The sequence below is a fragment of the Doryrhamphus excisus genome, linkage group LG7 (genome assembly GCF_037039965.1).
Source record: "Doryrhamphus excisus strain RoL-2023G ecotype Guam linkage group LG7, RoL_Dexc_Guam_v1.1, whole genome shotgun sequence".
NCBI lineage: Eukaryota > Metazoa > Chordata > Actinopteri > Syngnathiformes > Syngnathidae > Doryrhamphus > Doryrhamphus excisus.
In genome coordinates this window covers 10111850-10129723 of record NC_136363.1, presented here as the reverse complement: position 1 = coordinate 10129723, position 17874 = coordinate 10111850, and the positions used below count along the sequence as shown (strand labels likewise).

Genomic DNA, 17874 nt, shown 5'->3' with positions numbered 1-17874 from the left:
ACAATGCATGTCTGTCGGTGCCATTTTTTTTAACAGAAATAATGACTCTTGGCCCACTTAGAATGTCCACAATTTGATTGTATTGGCAGCAGCTGGGGGGCAAAAGGGACATATTTTGTCTTTTGTGGGCAGCAGAGGTGGATGCTTTTGTTTACGGCATTGTCAGGTTGTACTGTACATCACCCTTTGTCTTTTCCGATGGGGACACCTTTTACTCATTCTCCGACATGCCGAGGTCTATCCTCCTCGCTAAGGAGGATAGAAAGGCGGGTCACTGTTACTGCCAGAAAACTAAATAGCAGGGGGAGTGTTTTGGTGAGGAGAGTGGGAGTGGAAATTGAGTATCTCTCATGCGGTAGGGTCAAGTGCAAGAGATTTTTATGTTATGTAGTATTCGGAAGGCAGACAAAGAAAGTTACGTACGATGGCGGATTAGGGACACATTGACCGAAAATAATAGTCTGAGATTTGGAGAATAAAGTCGTAAATTTACAAATATAAAGTCGTACATTTACTGAAAAAAGTTGTAATACTACAAGAATTAAGTTGTACATTTGCGAAAAAAGCTGTAAGATTACAAGAATTGAGTTGTAAATTTACAAGGGAAAAAAATCAGAAATTTACTCAAATATAGAATAAAATTGTATATTTACCAGAAAAAAAGCTGTAATACGGTATTACGAGAAAGTCATAAATGTATAACAATAAAGTTGTAAATTAATGAGTAAAGTTTGAATACTACGAGAATGAAGTTGCAAATTTACAAGACAAGAAGTAATACATTTACTAGTATACAGTTGTAAGTTTCCTAGAATTAAGTCGCAAATTTACGAGAAAAAAAGCCACTAGAATAATGTAATTAAGTTAATGGAATAAAGTCCTAATTGTACAAAAACAAAGGCCAGTCAAAGGGCGTGTAACATAAAGTTAAGAGTTTATTTCAGTTTTGATATCACCAAAAGGTTCCAAAACATACTTTTAAAGCACAAACTAGCCTGTGTCCGTATCTTTCAACTTGTTCTGCGTGTTTGGTGCCCATCAGTGTCCCCACTAGCAAGAGTTTGTTGTAAGCGAAGCAAACGTGACCACAGCCTTAATTCTCCTTCTAACACTCATTAAGCAGAAGCGCATTTACAGATGCAGCACTACAAGCCTCCTCTGTCTTTTGCTTCCCCGCTTGCAAAGAGAAGGTCTGTTAGGAGTCGGAGCCAGCGGGCTAATTCCATGACAGAGACACTGTAAATTGTGCTGCTTGTTATCCTCCGGCAAAGTGAAACCCTGCCAAGCAGTCACAGCTCAGATTGGTGACTGCGAGCTCTTTAGGTGCGAGAAACATTGTTAGCACACTCCTTGTCCACACGTACACACCTCCAGGCTTTCCTGCAGCAGGGACACGCTGACTTGCTTCCATCCTCTGCCTTTTGTCCCTTGCGAAATGAGGTCCGTATGCGTTCCTGTCTTTTAGTCGGAAAATATTACGCACTATGTAGCATTAATAGGTGGACTAGCTCATCGCTGCTTTATTATGCATTATTAGAAAATGCATATTTTGGGAGCAGTTTCTTAAAAATTGAAAATAACAGTTTTATTATCATGAATAAAAAGAGACAGTGTCCCCAGTACACAACAGTCTCTACTTTGGTGCAGTTTTTTTTTACTGTCCTCACAAAACTGGTCTCCATGCACACACACTGAAAAGTAAATATGGGTTGACCTGATGAAACATACCACACAAAGTAAACAAACATGTCTTCCTAGTTTTCCTACAGAAGAAGCTACCTACAGGTATATTATGTTGGTATGAGCTACTTTGATAGCTACAGTAAATGCAACTCACACAACCTGAGAGATATAAAAAAACAACTGTTATGCACCCTGAAGACATTTTTAGTGATATTTACAGAATAGAGCGAACGCCTGTAGGAGGGAGAGCCTCGGAGAGCATCACATGACAGCGACAGCCACATCACAGCATCCTCCAAACGTGTTTGTAAAGCAGTACAAGCTTTATATCACAGGAGAGTTATTAGAAAGCGGAGCCATTAAGTACCACTCCACTGCCGTGAGGTCAGAAAGCCGGCTTGTGAGGAGCCTTTAATTTTATTAGGATGGATGCCGCGTACTAGAAGGGGTCACGGTTCTCCCTCAAAGCCGGAGTGGGATGAAAGCGTTATTTTACACTTTACACCTCGGGATCGTCGCCTTCTGACACCATCACTTGTACCTCGACTGTGGTTCTGTAGGACCCCGAGGGCCCACAGGTGCATAGGTTGATGTTTTGTTTTTTTAAACAACAAGTGCATCATTTGGTAATGGTTTCATTTCATTTGAACATGCATCAGATTACAATTGAGTGCATCCCATAATCAGTTCCCAGTTACACATGTCCAAAAGGAGTAGGAAGAAGCAAAGCTTATTAAATCCTACCCCTCCATCTGGTACTTTTACAATCAGTAACTGTTACATTTGTTCACTTCCTGCTTTCCATAATACAGTTTAAGGGTTTTTTTTATAATGGATACCACAGTAAGTGTCAATATAGTGATATATATAGCACATCATGACTGGTTCAAGACTTTGGGAGCAAGTCTAAATATTGACACGATGCACAAATGAGGATGCTAACAGATTACAGTTTACACTTCCCCTGGTTTTCTCGTCACCAAACACCGTCATGTCTTATTGGTTGGATGCCAAGATAGTAGCAGGAATGTCAGTGAGCATGTTCTAATAACCACAACATGCAAAATTGGGATTTCATGCGAACACTAACAACTCTGTGGACAGGATGCAGCACTCCAGCAAATAGCTAGATGTGCTGTGTTGACATAGTATTATGGAAAACTGATTATTTTGATTGTTATTATGGGAAAAAAAAAGTTTATTTTTTGGGGTAGGGGGGGGGGCATCAAGCAGAACGACACTCAACACATCACATGAATCAACAACTAACCCATAGCTTCAAACCGTTAATTCAAAATGCCCGCAAGGCATGCTGGGTAGTCCAGTTGCAACAATAATATGAAGTATGAACAATAAGAGTATGTTAGCTCCTCGTTTACTTGTCCGACAGCTTCAACATATCTCACAATCAAGCCAAAATGCAACAAACATGGACAACAATGTTGGGAGAAAGAGCTACCCACAAGCTACCCAGCATGTCTTGCGGTGGGAATTATACGTATTTATGGGACAGGTATTGTGTGTATTGTGTGTTTTTTGGACAAGCTACAGATTGCATCTGGAAATTTTAATAGCACCGCAAATCAAAGTATTACTTTTTCTCGTTAAGAAACTTTTTTCTCATATTTTGACATATTTTAAAATTTTTGCAGTTTTGTTTTGTAGTTTTCTTGTTGAATTTTTACAATGTGCCTTCGGCCACACTAAGCGATGACTCCATTAATCCACTATGAGAAAGAACCATAATTGCAGCCCTTGTTTCGCACATTTCAAACCGAACATGTAAAAACAGAGCCCAGGCAGGACGCCTCGGTTTGTGATCTCCCTCCTTTTCACGGAAGAACCATTTAGTCGACACCATTTTTTGGGGGGGGGGGGCTCTATAATTTTAGCCGATTGGCCGTGCCGAGCTGACAGACTCAGACACCTGCAGCGCTGCAGTGTGCCTTGATGCTGTTTTGAAAGTAGACAGCTCATCAAGAAGAGTGACAGGCGCTGCCGAGGGAATTTGACCGCTTCTAAGAGGGGGTGGGGCCAAGTCAACATATTGCTCCTTCTATACTAGCTTTCCCTGGATATGTCAAATGGAGAGTAGTAATGTTTCTCCTAAAAAGATGCAGGAAGTCTGGGGTCTGCCTTATAGTGTTAGCTTTGCAATCAGCCCCCACAATAAGCAATCAGCACATCCATAGGGGAAGTTTGACATTTAAATGTGTGTGAGCTTCATTCAGGCCTTCTACGACATGCTGCTTTCTCCCGTCAGATGTTTTCTTTTGTATTGTTGTCTGCAAAAATCACTAGCAGGCTGGTGTAATCAGAAGGGTCAGTGTGGGCCATTTGTACTCAGCACTTTCCTTTGCACCGGCCGCCAGAAGAGAATGAAAGGCGTGATTGCACAAAAAGGAGCATCACACAAGCGTGTCACCCCGGGAAATATGGTCTTTTCATAAAACTGGGCTTTAGCAGAAGAAAAATGCCTACCATATTATTATTATTTGGGGGGGGGGGGGGGGGATTTTAAAGTGACCAGTGAAAAGTTGGAAAAAAAAACACAACAAAAAATGCTGCACTAACATTTTGGTGGTGGTAACAAAACACCCCATTACTAGACTACTATTGTGCTTTAGAGTCCACACTCCCTCGTCGCTCCGCTGGCTTTTTTGCACACAACACTGCAAGCGGTCTGCTTTCGGGGGCCAATTTGTGTTGAAGTGGACAAATGTTGCACAGATACAATGCGCAACAAGCCGGCAGTCAAACACTTGGCTGGAGAAGATGTACTGTATTGTAGAGATACAAGTTGTGTGGAAACAGTGTTAATTGTCTCCCATCTGGAGAGTAGCCCTTTTTGTCCAGCAGGGACATACTGTATTCATTCCCATCACCTTTCAGAAAATATTTTTATGACCGGAATGAAATGCATACAAATCAAGTTGCATGCACTTTAGAGTGGTCGGCATGCATAGAAATAGTCAGCTACCTGGCTGAGAGTCAAGCATGGCGGTGGACACATCCAGGTCTGGGGATGCATGAGTGCTGCAGGCATGGGGGAGCTGCGGTTCATCGAGAAAAAGGTTAATTGGTTCCAGACGCAACCGCGATAAGTGAATTTCCACAATTTTTGGAATTAGAGCATACAACACAGTGTAAATATGTTTTTTGTGTAAATAAGATTTTAGACCCCTCGAGACATGAAATAACAGCCCTATAGTGTATTTTACACTTGTATTCGACAATATAGTTAACATTTAAAAAAATCTTAGATATAGATAAGACATTACTTAGACTCACTACTACTACGGGGGGGGGGGGGGGGGGGGGAGGCTTTGCACACATGCATGACTGAACATTCATGCAGCAGCTGCTGTCAGTCACAACTCTCCACATTGCTAGCCATGCTAACACAGAGCCCCGCCTCTTAAAGTTGCACACCACATCAGATATTACACTATACATTATCTTCTAAATTACCTTATAACTTTTTACACACTCAACCAAAAATAATTATATTTTGTATGAATCCACCTCGAATGCAAATACCTCAACTTTGAAATCTAATTGAATAAAAAACGCACTTTACCTATTTATGAGTCGTTTTCCCTGAAACGGTACATTTAAAATTCATAGATAATAATAATTCAATATAATATAATATATATTATATTATTCATTCATTCATTTTCTACCGCTAGACAAACAACCATTCACACTCACATTCATACCTATGGACAATTTGGAGTGGCCAATTAACCTAGCATGTTTTTGGAATGTGGGAGGAAACCGGAGTACCCGGAGAAAACCCACGCATGCACGGGGAGAACATGCAAACTCCACACAGAGATGGCCGAGGGTGGAATTGAACTATATTATATTATAATATATATAATTTTTGTTTAGTTTTGTACATTATTTTTCAATTTTTGCCGTTTTGTTTTGTAGTTTTCTTGTTGAATTTTTACAATGTGCCTCAGGCTACACTATTATATTTTCACCAAAATGAAATTCACAACAAACTAGAGGGCATCATGTGGAATACATTGTGGTCATCTCCAACCAAGCATTTAGAATTTCTCTGTTAGGAAGCCCGAGAGCAGGACAAACTGAATGAAGACATGCAGACTTTATTAGCTCTGCAGCCTCTTTTAATGTCCTGTGAGGTCTCTTCAGACTCATCACAAGGCCCCGCCAGAGTAATGGTGGCGTAAGACAACACAGTCCACTTGGGACGTGTACTACATCATTCATTTTTAACACCCCCATCTGTTTGGCCCTAACGGCAACATCAGGGCTCGGGATGAGGCATTTACACAGATGACAGATGCATTACAGAGGCCAGGATTTTTTTCCCCCGTCTCCTGAGGGAAAGTAGGCATGGGATCACATACTGTTTGGTGTCGTGGTGTCTCCTGGTTCGCATCACGGCGTCACCTTGACAGCTTTTCCTACGATGCGGAGGACAAAAAGCAGCGACGGCCTTCTGCTAATGAATGCCAAATGGAAAGCTGACCTATTTACAAACACCAACGTGCTTTTACACCTGCGACGGCACCCGAGGGATGGACAACTAGGAGTGGCTAACTAGGACAACTTAACCAATAAACTAGTTACATCACCAAAGTTGGATGTGCTCTGCACAACACACGCTGGAATTTTTTGGTGAGATTGTAGAACCGCCACAAAATTCGGTACACCCACTGATGAGCATAGGCTTGTAATATTTCAGCAAGATTGGTTAAAAAAACATGGCTGCCATAAAACAAAACATCTTTCCAGGGTTAACCCACCAGTGTACACTAAGCTGGCTCCACCCCCTCCAAACACTCCCACATAGCTTGACGCAGATCATAAAGGCTGTGATTGGTCGGTTTGTAGTGCATTCTTTTCTCTTTTGTTTTTTTTCATGCTAGGTGTTAGCATGCTGTTAGCATTACTAGTATTTTTAGCTATTTTTATAGGTAGACACATATACTAACACTTAGCACTATCATGCTAGGTGTTAGCATTGCTAACATGTTAACATTGGCATAGTAGCATTTTTAGCCATTTTAGACATTATTTAAAGACTTCACTATCATGTTGGATGTTAGCATGCTAACCTTAACACGTTGGCATTGCCAGCATGATAACATTGGCTTAGTAGCATTTTTAGCCATTTTCATAGGTTGACATTATTTAAATACTTCACTATCATGGTCGATGTTAGCATGCTAACTTTAACACGGTATTGCCAGCATGATAACATTGGATTTGTAGCATTTTTAGCCATTTCTATAGCTAGACACATATATAAACACTTGGCACTATTATGCCATGTGTTTGCCTGCAAATATTCACATGTTAGCATTGCTAGCATGCACCAACACCAAAATCAAATTTTTTGGTTTTGTTTTTTTACCACCACCAACAAAACAGACTTATTCATTTAATAGAGCCAAACTGAGCATGATTATCTTTGTAAAATTAGAATTGATCACTCCCAGCATTGGATGTCATAAAGTGCAAGTGAGTGTAGTTTAGTGTGCCGTACATCTGCAACTTAACTTTCATTGATAGAATGCTGCTAGGTAGCGGAGGTGTCTCACTGCTCACAGCACGCCTGTAGTGCCACTTCTATTTTTTTTTTAGCGCAACTGACAAGGAACGATGCTTAAAATAAATCAAGATCAAAAAAGCTGCCAGCCTCCAAACATGTAAGGATGCCTCCGCGTGAGTGTTGCTGTTTTTAGTTGGAAAGGATGCATGCAGGAAAACCCAACACATAAAATGGGACTCTTTTTGAATGCTGATAATCTGCATCATCGGACTGACTGATTTTTATGGAAAAAATGTATGCTAAACCTTATTTAAGCCCCCCCCCATCCATCCTCCAATGACCTCATTGTCTTGTAAGGATTCTTTCAGGACAAAAAAAACAATAAAACATTGATGTCGCTCGCGGTTAAGAGCCACTCTCAAGGCTGTGAGGTGTAAGGACGGTTGCAATGATGCACTTTGCCATGTATTTTGTATACGCGGCACAGCAACCAATCAAATGTGGAACCCCCCCCCCCCCGCACAAAATATGATGCACAACTAGCCCCTGTAAATGCGGTCATAACGGTAGTAGTGATTATCTTATAGAGCTGAACTCACTTCCTGTTGTTGCCTGTTGCTTGCCATTCTGGCTTGCAATGTTGCCATTTGACGGTGCTTCGGTTATTCTGCCTAGCAACAAGTGGTTGAATCCAAAAATCTATTTATCTAAGTTTTTTTTTTTTTCCTATTCCATCCATTCACTTTCTATGCTGCTTATCCTCACCAGGTTCACGGGTATGCCAGAGCCTATCCCAGCTGATTGACCGCCAGCCAATCACTCAAATAAGTTTGTCTGTTTCAGGGAAAATTAAGTAAATAATACAAGCAATTCATTGGCAATTACTTTGCAATTTAATATGTGACACAAACAAAAATGAGTATTTTCATATTTCATTGAATATTATTTGTTTAAACAAAATGTAATAAATATTCCAAAAGTATTCATGTTTCATGTAAAATTATAAATTAAAAAACAACTTTATGTATTTATTTAAATATGTTTTCTTCTCCTTTTAGATGAACTAATATAGAGTGTTGTTGTGGTGTGCAGCCAACTGGCGTGTACAAATACTTCTACACTATAATGTCCTCAAAAATTGAAATGTTCTGCCGCAAACGGAGTTCGAGCTTCCTGAAAAAACAAAAATAGGAGCAATCTTCTTCCTGCACAAGCTGCTCCACTCCAGTCACACCAAGTTTAAAATAAACTGTTATTCGTTACTTCCAATCTGTCACCTCCGTGCCCCGAGCGGCCGCTCTGCGTGGAGGTTTCAGGTGCTTTCAGCCCTCTAATCCACGCTGCAGTCGAGGCGGGCGCTGTCGCACACACACACACACACACACACACACACACACACACACAACGGATGACAGAGAGACAGCCGACGAGGACCCAGCTGTGACGGCTGGTGTCGACTCAGTGGCAGCCTTATGATGAATTGCCTCCCGAATGATAGCGCCGGTGCTGAACGATAGCGATGGCTCCGTCGGCGTCTCAACTGGCCTCGCCACATCTTTTTGTTTGTCATTAAGGACGCCACCTCTCGTCTCCGTCTCCATATTCAGCCGCGTGGAAGCGCAGATCTATCTTTACCGAACCACGTGTTCCTGAATGCTGCTTGATGCTCCTCTTTTTTTTTAACTTTCACATGCAAAAACCGTCCGTGCTGCGTTCAAGGCCTGAGTGGTTGTTTGTGTTTGAGAGGGAGATGAATGGTCATGATAACTTGTTCTTTTTAACTTGTCTGCTTACAGCTCAGATGACTACTATGAATACGGACACAGCGGAGAATCGTACGAGTCGTACGGTGAGTTTTTTATTAAAAATAAATGACATATGCCTCATTTTATTTTATTTATGAGTGACCTACACACACTTGCTTTCATGTTGTGCTCTGTGTAAACAAAGAACAACAGGAATGTAAATGTGACTATAGGGGTGTTGTTTCATGTCTACAGGGCTCTAATACTTTATTTAAAAATGTATAAAGTCATAAAATTCAATTATGTTTATCCTCTTGAAGATACTTTGTTTTTTTCTCAGCTAAAAGCAGTAAATAACAGTAATTATGTTTATGTTTATTAGCCATTGTTATCATTTGCTTCATTGTTAGCATAGTAACTAGCGGGGCGTTGTTTGTGAACTCTTCTTGGCATGATGAGAAACATTCCGTGGTTCCATTTTGAGGGTATTTGTGTTTACTCTCCACAAGTCACAACAACAAAACTTCAGCTTAACTTTTCTGCCTCCGTAAGCAAAAGTAGCAAGCGCGTTTAGCTCATTAGAATTTTGCGTAGCGCCACATAAAATAAACCTGCCAAGTTTTTTTTTTTTTTAACTGTACGAGTCACCCAAAGGGCGACGGCTCCAAAGGAGGAGATAACAGCAAGGATGCGGATGCTTCTCCTTGGTTTCAAAACACAAGGTTAAAATGGTGTATTTCTTCAAAGTGACACTCGGCGAAAAGGGTGACAGGTTTAATTAAGGAGTATCGGCTGTGCTGCCAACAGCTTGTACACAGAAGAGGAGGGGAAAAAAAAAAAGATACAAGGGCTTTGTGAGCCGCAGCTCCAGGGAAGTCTCAACACTGGCTGCAGATCAGACAAAAGGTGCCATCGATAGCGGCACTTTCCCACTGACAGAACCAGAGGCTGATGGCGGTTAATGGTAATGGTGACCTTTCAGCTAGGAGCCTCTAAACGGGCCTTTTTTCAACTCCACGTTTCATCATCCGCTTCAATTATCTCACATAAAACCTTCCAGGTATTCCCTCGCTGTCGTTCCGGTTACCACAAGTTTGAGAGACCGTCGTCCGTCGGGTCGTGAATGTTTTAACAACTTTGCCATCCTCCCCTCCCCCCCGCCAATCAGGTCAAGAAGAGTGGGTGAACGGTCGCGGCAAGGCGCCGTCGGCGAGGACGACCAAGGGAGTGTACAGAGAGCAGCCCTACTCCAGATACTGATGAACTGTGTCCCCCTGGATGGTACAAGCCAAGTAATGGAGTTTTTTATGGATGTTTTTAGATATGAAACCATAACCTGCAAAATAACCCCTAAAAAAAAAAGAAAAAGAAAAAAGAAAAAAGAAAAGCTATAGAAGGACTTGGAATGAATGGTTTAAAAAGTGACACCCCCATCCCCCTCCTCTACAAAGGTCCACTGAAAAGAATTCATATATATTACGAGAAATAATCGCCACTATAAAAGGTCCTATTTTAGCTAAAAAGCTAATACAAGAATTGGGGTCAACATGGTTGACTTTATCGGAGGAGTTTTTCCTCGTAAAATTCTGACTGCTATACTAACCAGCATTTTTTTTGTGTCATAAAATTAGGAATTTATTCACTCAGTATGGATTTTTATCATAAAATTATTTTTCTGTGCAAAACTGCAACTTTATTGTCGAAAAATTACTTTTACTCAAATTTCTTTGAGTTTTTCTCAAAATCTATTTTTTTTTGTCCCCTGCAATTTTATTACCATTATGACTTTTCCTCGTAAAATTCAAATAATATTGTTTTAGTGGCCTGCAACTTTATTCTCGAAAAATTGCTTTTACTCAAATTTTTTATTGAGTTTTTCTCGGAAAATCAAAATTTTTTTTGTCCCCTGCAATTTTATTATCATTATGACTTTTCCTCGTAAAATTCAAATAATATTGTTTTAGTGGTCTAAATGTACTTACTGAATGTACTAAAATTACAACTTGATTCTAATAATAGTGGGACGTTTTTTTCCCCAAAATAGCAACATCTTTTTTTTTTTGTCCCTGCAGTGATCCCGTACCCTGCGCATTAGTGGCAATATGCTGTCAAAGACGAATAAGGAGTGTAAAGGTGACTATAGGGGTGTTATTTTGTGTCTACAGGGCTCTAATATCGGTAAAGGCCATATTTAGAAAGTCATAAACAGGTTTTCTATGCTCCAACTCTGAAAATATTCAGTTAATTACTAATATATAATGTCAATAAAGTTGTAATTTTATGACAAATGTCTCAAACTTCATTGTCATCATATTATGAGTAGTCAAATTACTCGAGGAACTCTTCGATGCTAACTTCATTGTCAGAATTTTCGGAGCGTTTCTGGTAAAAGTTTGATTCTGACTTTATTCCACCCAACTTGATTCTCGTAATATAGTGTTCTTTTCACTGTGGGCCTCATGCTAACCCTTCTTCCTGGTGATAAAACCCCACCCCCACTGGCTACTCCAATCGCCAGCCGTGTTTGTATCAACGAGGAGATACAATGCTTCTCCACAGCTGCCGGTACAACTTCATGTATCTCCCTTAATATCTCACTAAAGATGTAATGGCTTCGTTCTAGGATGTAGATATCTTTGTTTTCTTTCCAGAAGGAGTACTGGGTGGAAAGTGTGTCCCTTGTAAAGTAAACAAGAAGAACTGTATACATATTGTATTGCTGTCTCCTCCTTTTTGTATTAGTGTTAAAGGGCTTATGGAAGCATGGCGTACAATGTGGATGTAATCGTTGTGCTTATAAACATCTCCTTTAATACGGCCATAAATAGGGAACTTAAAAAGCAAACCTGCAAAACACACAACATGCTTTTTGTCTTTTTTTTTTGCCGTTTAAATATCACTTGTGACATCCCAACTTTTTTTTTTTTTTTTAATTTGTCAAACCTACTTCTGATGAAATGCTTGTGAATATGCCGGACTTATATAAGCCCTTTAATATTTCCCTCTTGTGGATGCTGAATAAACATTTGGAAAAAAAAAACAGCAGCTCCTTGTGAGAGAGAGAGTAATCATTGACTCGTTAAAAGCAAACTTTTAATTTAAACTAAATGGAGTTGGCTATGGTGACCTTGTATGTGATGCACTTTGTGGGCAGGCTTTAGCCTCCCCGGCCGCACCTCCTCTCTGTTTGTTCGTATAATTTCCTGTCCATCACACGGAGCATCATCATCCGTAAACACGCATTAACTTTGTGAGTGTTTACCCCGACAGACGTGCCTCGTAGCGCTGCATGAAGGCCTCCTCCGCACCCTCCGACGGGTGGGAATTGCTCTCTCTTCTATTTTTTGGCCCGCATTTAAAGACCCCCCCACCCTTTCCCCCGTCCATTAAAGAGACTCTAAATGACCCCCAGCTGACCTCAGCAGAGGGAGGACAGCAGCAGTAGCTGTTTAAAAAGACCGCCTCCGTCCCACAAGGTAAACAAACTGACCCAGATTAACTCCTCCCCGAACGGAGCTGCACATAAACGCTCTCTAAACTTAAGTGTAACATGTTTTCCTGTCTGTTTAGGCCCTTAAGATGACAATAATTAGATATATTTAACAAAAAAAGTAAACTATGTGATAAATAGCATGAACTGTTTAAGGACATACGTAAATATCCTATACGCCAATCATGAAAGATGTTCTATATGTGCTGTTGAAAGCTACTGACTCATAGTTTATCACTCATAGTATTGTTTATATTCCACTTTAGGTTGGGGGCCAGTCCGACTGGACCATCCATCATCTCACTGGTACTTAAGGTACGTGGAGTTCTCCATCGTGGACGCAAACTCAACTTATAAGTCATGATTTGTAAAGCTTCATTGTCGCATCCTGTCGTATTGGTATTGGAATTTAATAACAAACTAAAAGCAGTTGAAAGTTTGGATGTGATAGCGTCTCCTCTTCTGTGGAATTTAACTGCATCAGATTGTTGTATGATAAGATTGTCAACACGCTGACGGCCATGACCAAAATGTTGCCAGTAGGTGCTAGTTACTTTCCCAAAAAGAAATATAGATAATTTCTTATTACTCATTAACATAAACAAAACATATATCGTATTTTCCGGACTATAAGTTGCACCTATTTTCATAGGTTGGCTGTTCCTGTGACTTGTACTCAAGAGTACGTACTTAAGATACGTGATTTGTAAAGCTTCATTGCCATTCAATTCTTAAAATATCACAAGTGAATTTGTATTATTATTATTATAGTCATACAAATTATAATAAAAATATCTCATTATCTTACATAATTCTCATAATATTTATATATTTTAATTAGGGATGTCCGATAATTATTGGTACCAATACAGTATTTTCCGGACTATAAGTCGCACTTTTTTTTCATAGGTTGGCTGTTCCTGTGACTTGTACTCAAGAGTACTTAAGATACGTGATTTGTAAAGCTTCATTGCCATTCAATTCTTAAAATATCACAAGTGAATTTGAGTGGATTTTTATTATTATTATAGTCATAAAAATTATAATAAAAATATCTCATTATCTTACATAATTCTCATAATATTTATGTATTTTAATTAGGGATGTCCGATAATTATTGGTACCAATACAATATTTTCCAGACTATAAGTCACACTTTTTTTTCATAGGTTGGCTATTCCTGCGACTTATACTCCAGAGCGACTTATAAATAAATAAAAACTGTTTGTTACATAAACACTGGAAAACTTCTGTTCATGTTTATATTTTGTGTAGCTGAATAAGCATTGTGTTAGCATATCTTACACCTATTCAGCCTGTTCTCTATTCTTTTATTGTTAGAACTTGCCTTCCAAGAGGACGTAATGTCTGTTTTGGTCAAGTAGTTTGTAATATAAATTACCCGCAAAAAATGTGACTTATGTATGTTTTTTTTCCTACCTAATTATGCATTTTTGGCATTGTGCGACTTATACTCCAGAAAATACGGTAATTATTGAAAAGCGATATTTAAAACTGCACTACAGACTATATGTCATGTTGCACATATCGGCATCAGTATCAGCTGATATTATATTATAATCCATCCTCCTCCTGTGAGTGCATCTGTCTACATGATATTCCGTGAATTGTGGTCGCCGTATTAACGCAGGCTGAGGATCACAATAAAAGAACGATAGATTGCTTCTGTTTGACTTTATCGTGGCTCATATTGTTTCTTTTCCCCCCTACAGATGTGATAAACCGCACAAAAGAAAACCCCCAAAAGGCTCACAAAGAAATCTCCCTATTGGCAAGAGTGTTGGACTAACATTCACGGGTGAATCCTGCAGGGGAAGTGAAGGCAATACAAAAATAATAAAACATGTTTGGCACATCTGCTGAGAAGGCGAGAAGGGGTGGAGACCGAGAGGGAGAAAAGCCGTGAGCCAAATGGAGTTCCTCTCCTCACTCTCTGGAGATGATCAGTCAGAGAATATTTCCCTCACATTTCCTTGTATACGTTTGACGTCCACGCAGGAGTGCTCTGAACTGACTGTGAACCTGCGCTGCTTTTCATTAAGAGGGAGGAGTCGTCATCTTCCTCCTCCGTGAGACATCACTTGACACTTATTAGCTAAGAAAGCTAAATAAGTGATGCTTTATATGCAAACAGGAGTGACAGCGAGCTCATTACAGCCACTATCATCAAGAAATAAGTGCCTTGGCTTCTTGTCCCATTGTGGCTAAAAAAAAGGCAGCTACTTTTTCCCCAGAATTCCGTACGCATGACGGAGGCGTTCCAAAGCCCCGCCCATCTGCATTCCACTTGTACCTCTTAATGAGAAGCGACTCGGGTGGCTGTTACAAATCCAGAATAGCTTTCAGCAGGGACGGGGGGGGCTTACAGTACAAGTCCACAAAGCCCGGCCGTACTCCGTCGCGGCGTGTTATGTCCTGGCTGGCAGACAATGCTTTTCCATTAGAGGAAGCGAATCTCGCCGGAGACCTCGGGCAGAGGCTCAGACAATAACAATCGACCCCACGCTTACATGCTCCTGGCCCCCGCCACCTCCTTAAGGGGGGGGTGGGCTGACTGTCTCTCTCTGAAGTGACTTCAAATAACAATGTTATCTGGAGCCGACTAGTCCTGGTTGGTAAAGTAAACTGGGATTCTTTGATGAACCACGGAGGCTACCAAGCAGCTACTGGACCCAACTACCTTGTACTTGTACTTCTAACCTGGGCCCACTTTGGGCTTAGGTGGACATTTCTCCTACAATGTCACACATTTCTCAGCACCAATCAGAAGCGTTCAAAGCTAACTATAAAGTACACACAGCGACACACCCGCAGTAAATAAATAAAAAAAACACCCATGCCAACTTTTAAACTACAACACACGAGGGAACTTCTGAAGACATGTTTAGTAAACCCACAAGGTAACAATAAAAACACCCGTGGTAAATCCAAACTACAACAACACACATGGGGTGACGAGAAAACACACCAATAGTAAATCCTAATTACTATAGACATGATATATAGACTATAGCACACAATGGAAATATAAAATCACCCGGAGTAAATCAAAACCGCAGCAACACACCCATGAGAAATATAAAAACAAGTCCCTGTGGTAAATCAAAATCCAAAGTTAACACACAGTAGATACAAAAAAAAAAAAACAAAAAAAACACCCGCAGTCAATCAAAATGACAGCAATACCTCCACGGTAAATAAAAAAAAAAAAACACCCATGGTAAATCAGAACTACAGCAACACATTTGTTATTTTTTTAAACCCTTAAATCAACACTCCACACTAAATCAAAATTAAAGTGACACACCCATGGTAAATAATCAGAAAGACAGCAACACACTCATGATAAATTAAACCAAACCTGTGGTTAAACCAACCCACAGTGAATTAAAATCATGCGGTATTTTAAAAATACTTTATTTAAAAAAAATCACCCACTAGTAAAACTAGTGAAACACCCATGGTATTCCAGCACCACGGCAACACACTGTAAACACAGCAATACCTGTGTTAAATCAAACCTACAGCAACACACCCACAGTAAATTAAAAAAAAAAAAAACGCCCGCAGTCAATCAAAATGACAGCAATACCCCCGCGGTAAATAAAAAAAAACACCCACGGTAAATCAGAACTACAGCAACACATTTGTGGTAAATATTTTTTAAACCCTTAAATCAACACTTTAATCAACACTCCACAGTAAATCAAAATTAGAGTGACACACCCATGGTAAATAATCAGAAAGACAGCAACACACTCATGATAAATGAAACCAAACCTGTGGTTAAATCAACCCACAGTGAATTAAAATCATGCGGTACTTTAAAAATACTTTTTTTTTTTTTTTTAAAAATCACCCACGGTAAAACTTGAGTGAAACACCCAGGGCGACCACTGTAAACACAGCAATACCTGTGTTAAATCAAACCTACAGCAACACACCCACAGTAAATAAAAAAAAAAAACACCCGCAGCAACTCCAAATCGAGTAAACCCCCACAGTGTAAAACAAAACGCAGCAACACACTCATGGTAGAAGGAAAAATCCCCCATGGCAAATCACCCCTACATGGACACACCCACGGTAAATCCACCTACAGTAAATGATATAAAAGCCCATTCAACTATAGTATGCATGCTCTATTTGGAAATCCATTTAAAATATGTGGCGTCCCTTAATTCCCACAGCTAATGAGGCGACTTCCCTCTGAATAGAGCCGAGACGTAGCCAACAATCTACCATTAGCACATGCGATACACCTCAGTCCAATACAATGCTTTCATTGTGCAGCGTGCACTCCCTCTTAATTATGATCAGGGTGCCTTTTTGTTCCGTAATGAAGTGTCAGGCTCTTAATGTGCCGACGGGCCGCCCTGATCAATGTCCAAGTGCCTTGCAAGTGAGTGTTCATGTGACCCAGGGTCTCGGCGTTTCGCCTGCTAAGTGGAAACTGGGAGTGCCAGGAATCGATCACGACGACGCTTCAACTGAAAGAGGAGGCGACGCAGACGAGCGCCGTGATGCCCGATTGTGTTCGATAAAATGCTCGATTGTTTTTCCTTTACGGTGCGTTTGTGTGCGCTTTTAGAGTAGCGCTGATATTATAAGCAAGGCTAGTAGATTAGCTGCTGAGGCAAATCATCAAGTAGAAGTAAAGATAGAAAGATAGTAGAAGGTTTAGAGCGGATGCAAAGGAACAGCAGTGACGTCACGAAGCATCCACGTGTACGCCCCATCACGCCCGATGTACATACATTGTCATTGTGTGCAATTCATGTCACCTTTGGGAACTGGTGTACAGTTTAAATGTGCCGTTTTATCACTGTTGGTTTGTAACTCACCCTAAAAACAATAAAAACATTTTCTCTTCTTGATAAGACTCTTCTCCACTGACATGTATTGTCTTACGGTGACGCTAATGGACTTTTCAAATTACAGCCGTAGTTTTCACAAATGGACCGCAGATTCCTCCAGTCCAGATTTAACTAGTCTAGGTCTCGTATTAGCGGACCAGGTCAAATACGGGCTGAAAACATTTTTGAAAATGTGCCTTTATTGCATTTTGACAAATAGAAAACACAAACTGTTTTGATGAACATTTTTGGGGTGTGTTGATTAATCCAGTCCAGGTTTGAGAAGACTACGCCTATTGGTTTTTGAAGTGGACTAGGTCTAATATGGACTAGAGGCTGAAAACAAACACAATAAAGATTTTGTAAATCACAAACTGTTTTTATGAATGTTTGGGGGGCATGTAGATGAATCCTGTTCAGGTTTGAGAAGACTACGCCTATTGGTTTTTGAAGTGGACCAGGTCTAATTTGGACTAGAGGCTGAAAACAAACATAATAAACGTTTTGTAAATCATAAACAGTTTTTATGAATGTTTGGGGGGCATG

General features: G+C 40.2%; 1 protein-coding gene across 2 annotated transcripts in view; it reads left to right on the top strand.

Moving 5' to 3' along the window:
- The window catches only part of khdrbs3 (KH domain containing, RNA binding, signal transduction associated 3), a 90688-nt gene extending 73236 nt beyond the window's left edge, over positions 1 to 17452 (top strand). The window contains exons 8-11 of one of the 2 annotated variants that reach the window (XR_013627706.1): positions 9013 to 9065; positions 10130 to 10253; positions 12718 to 12766; positions 14185 to 17452. Coding sequence is in view for 1 of the 2 variants with exons in the window: in XM_078792069.1 (XP_078648195.1) it covers positions 9013 to 9065; positions 10130 to 10221 (145 nt within the window). In the remaining variant the exon portion in view is untranslated. Of the gene's footprint in view, positions 1 to 9012; positions 9066 to 10129; positions 12655 to 12717; positions 12767 to 14184 lie in introns of those variants that run through there. The other variant, XM_078792069.1, reaches the window with a different exon arrangement.
- The last annotated feature ends 422 nt before the right edge of the window (positions 17453 to 17874 follow it).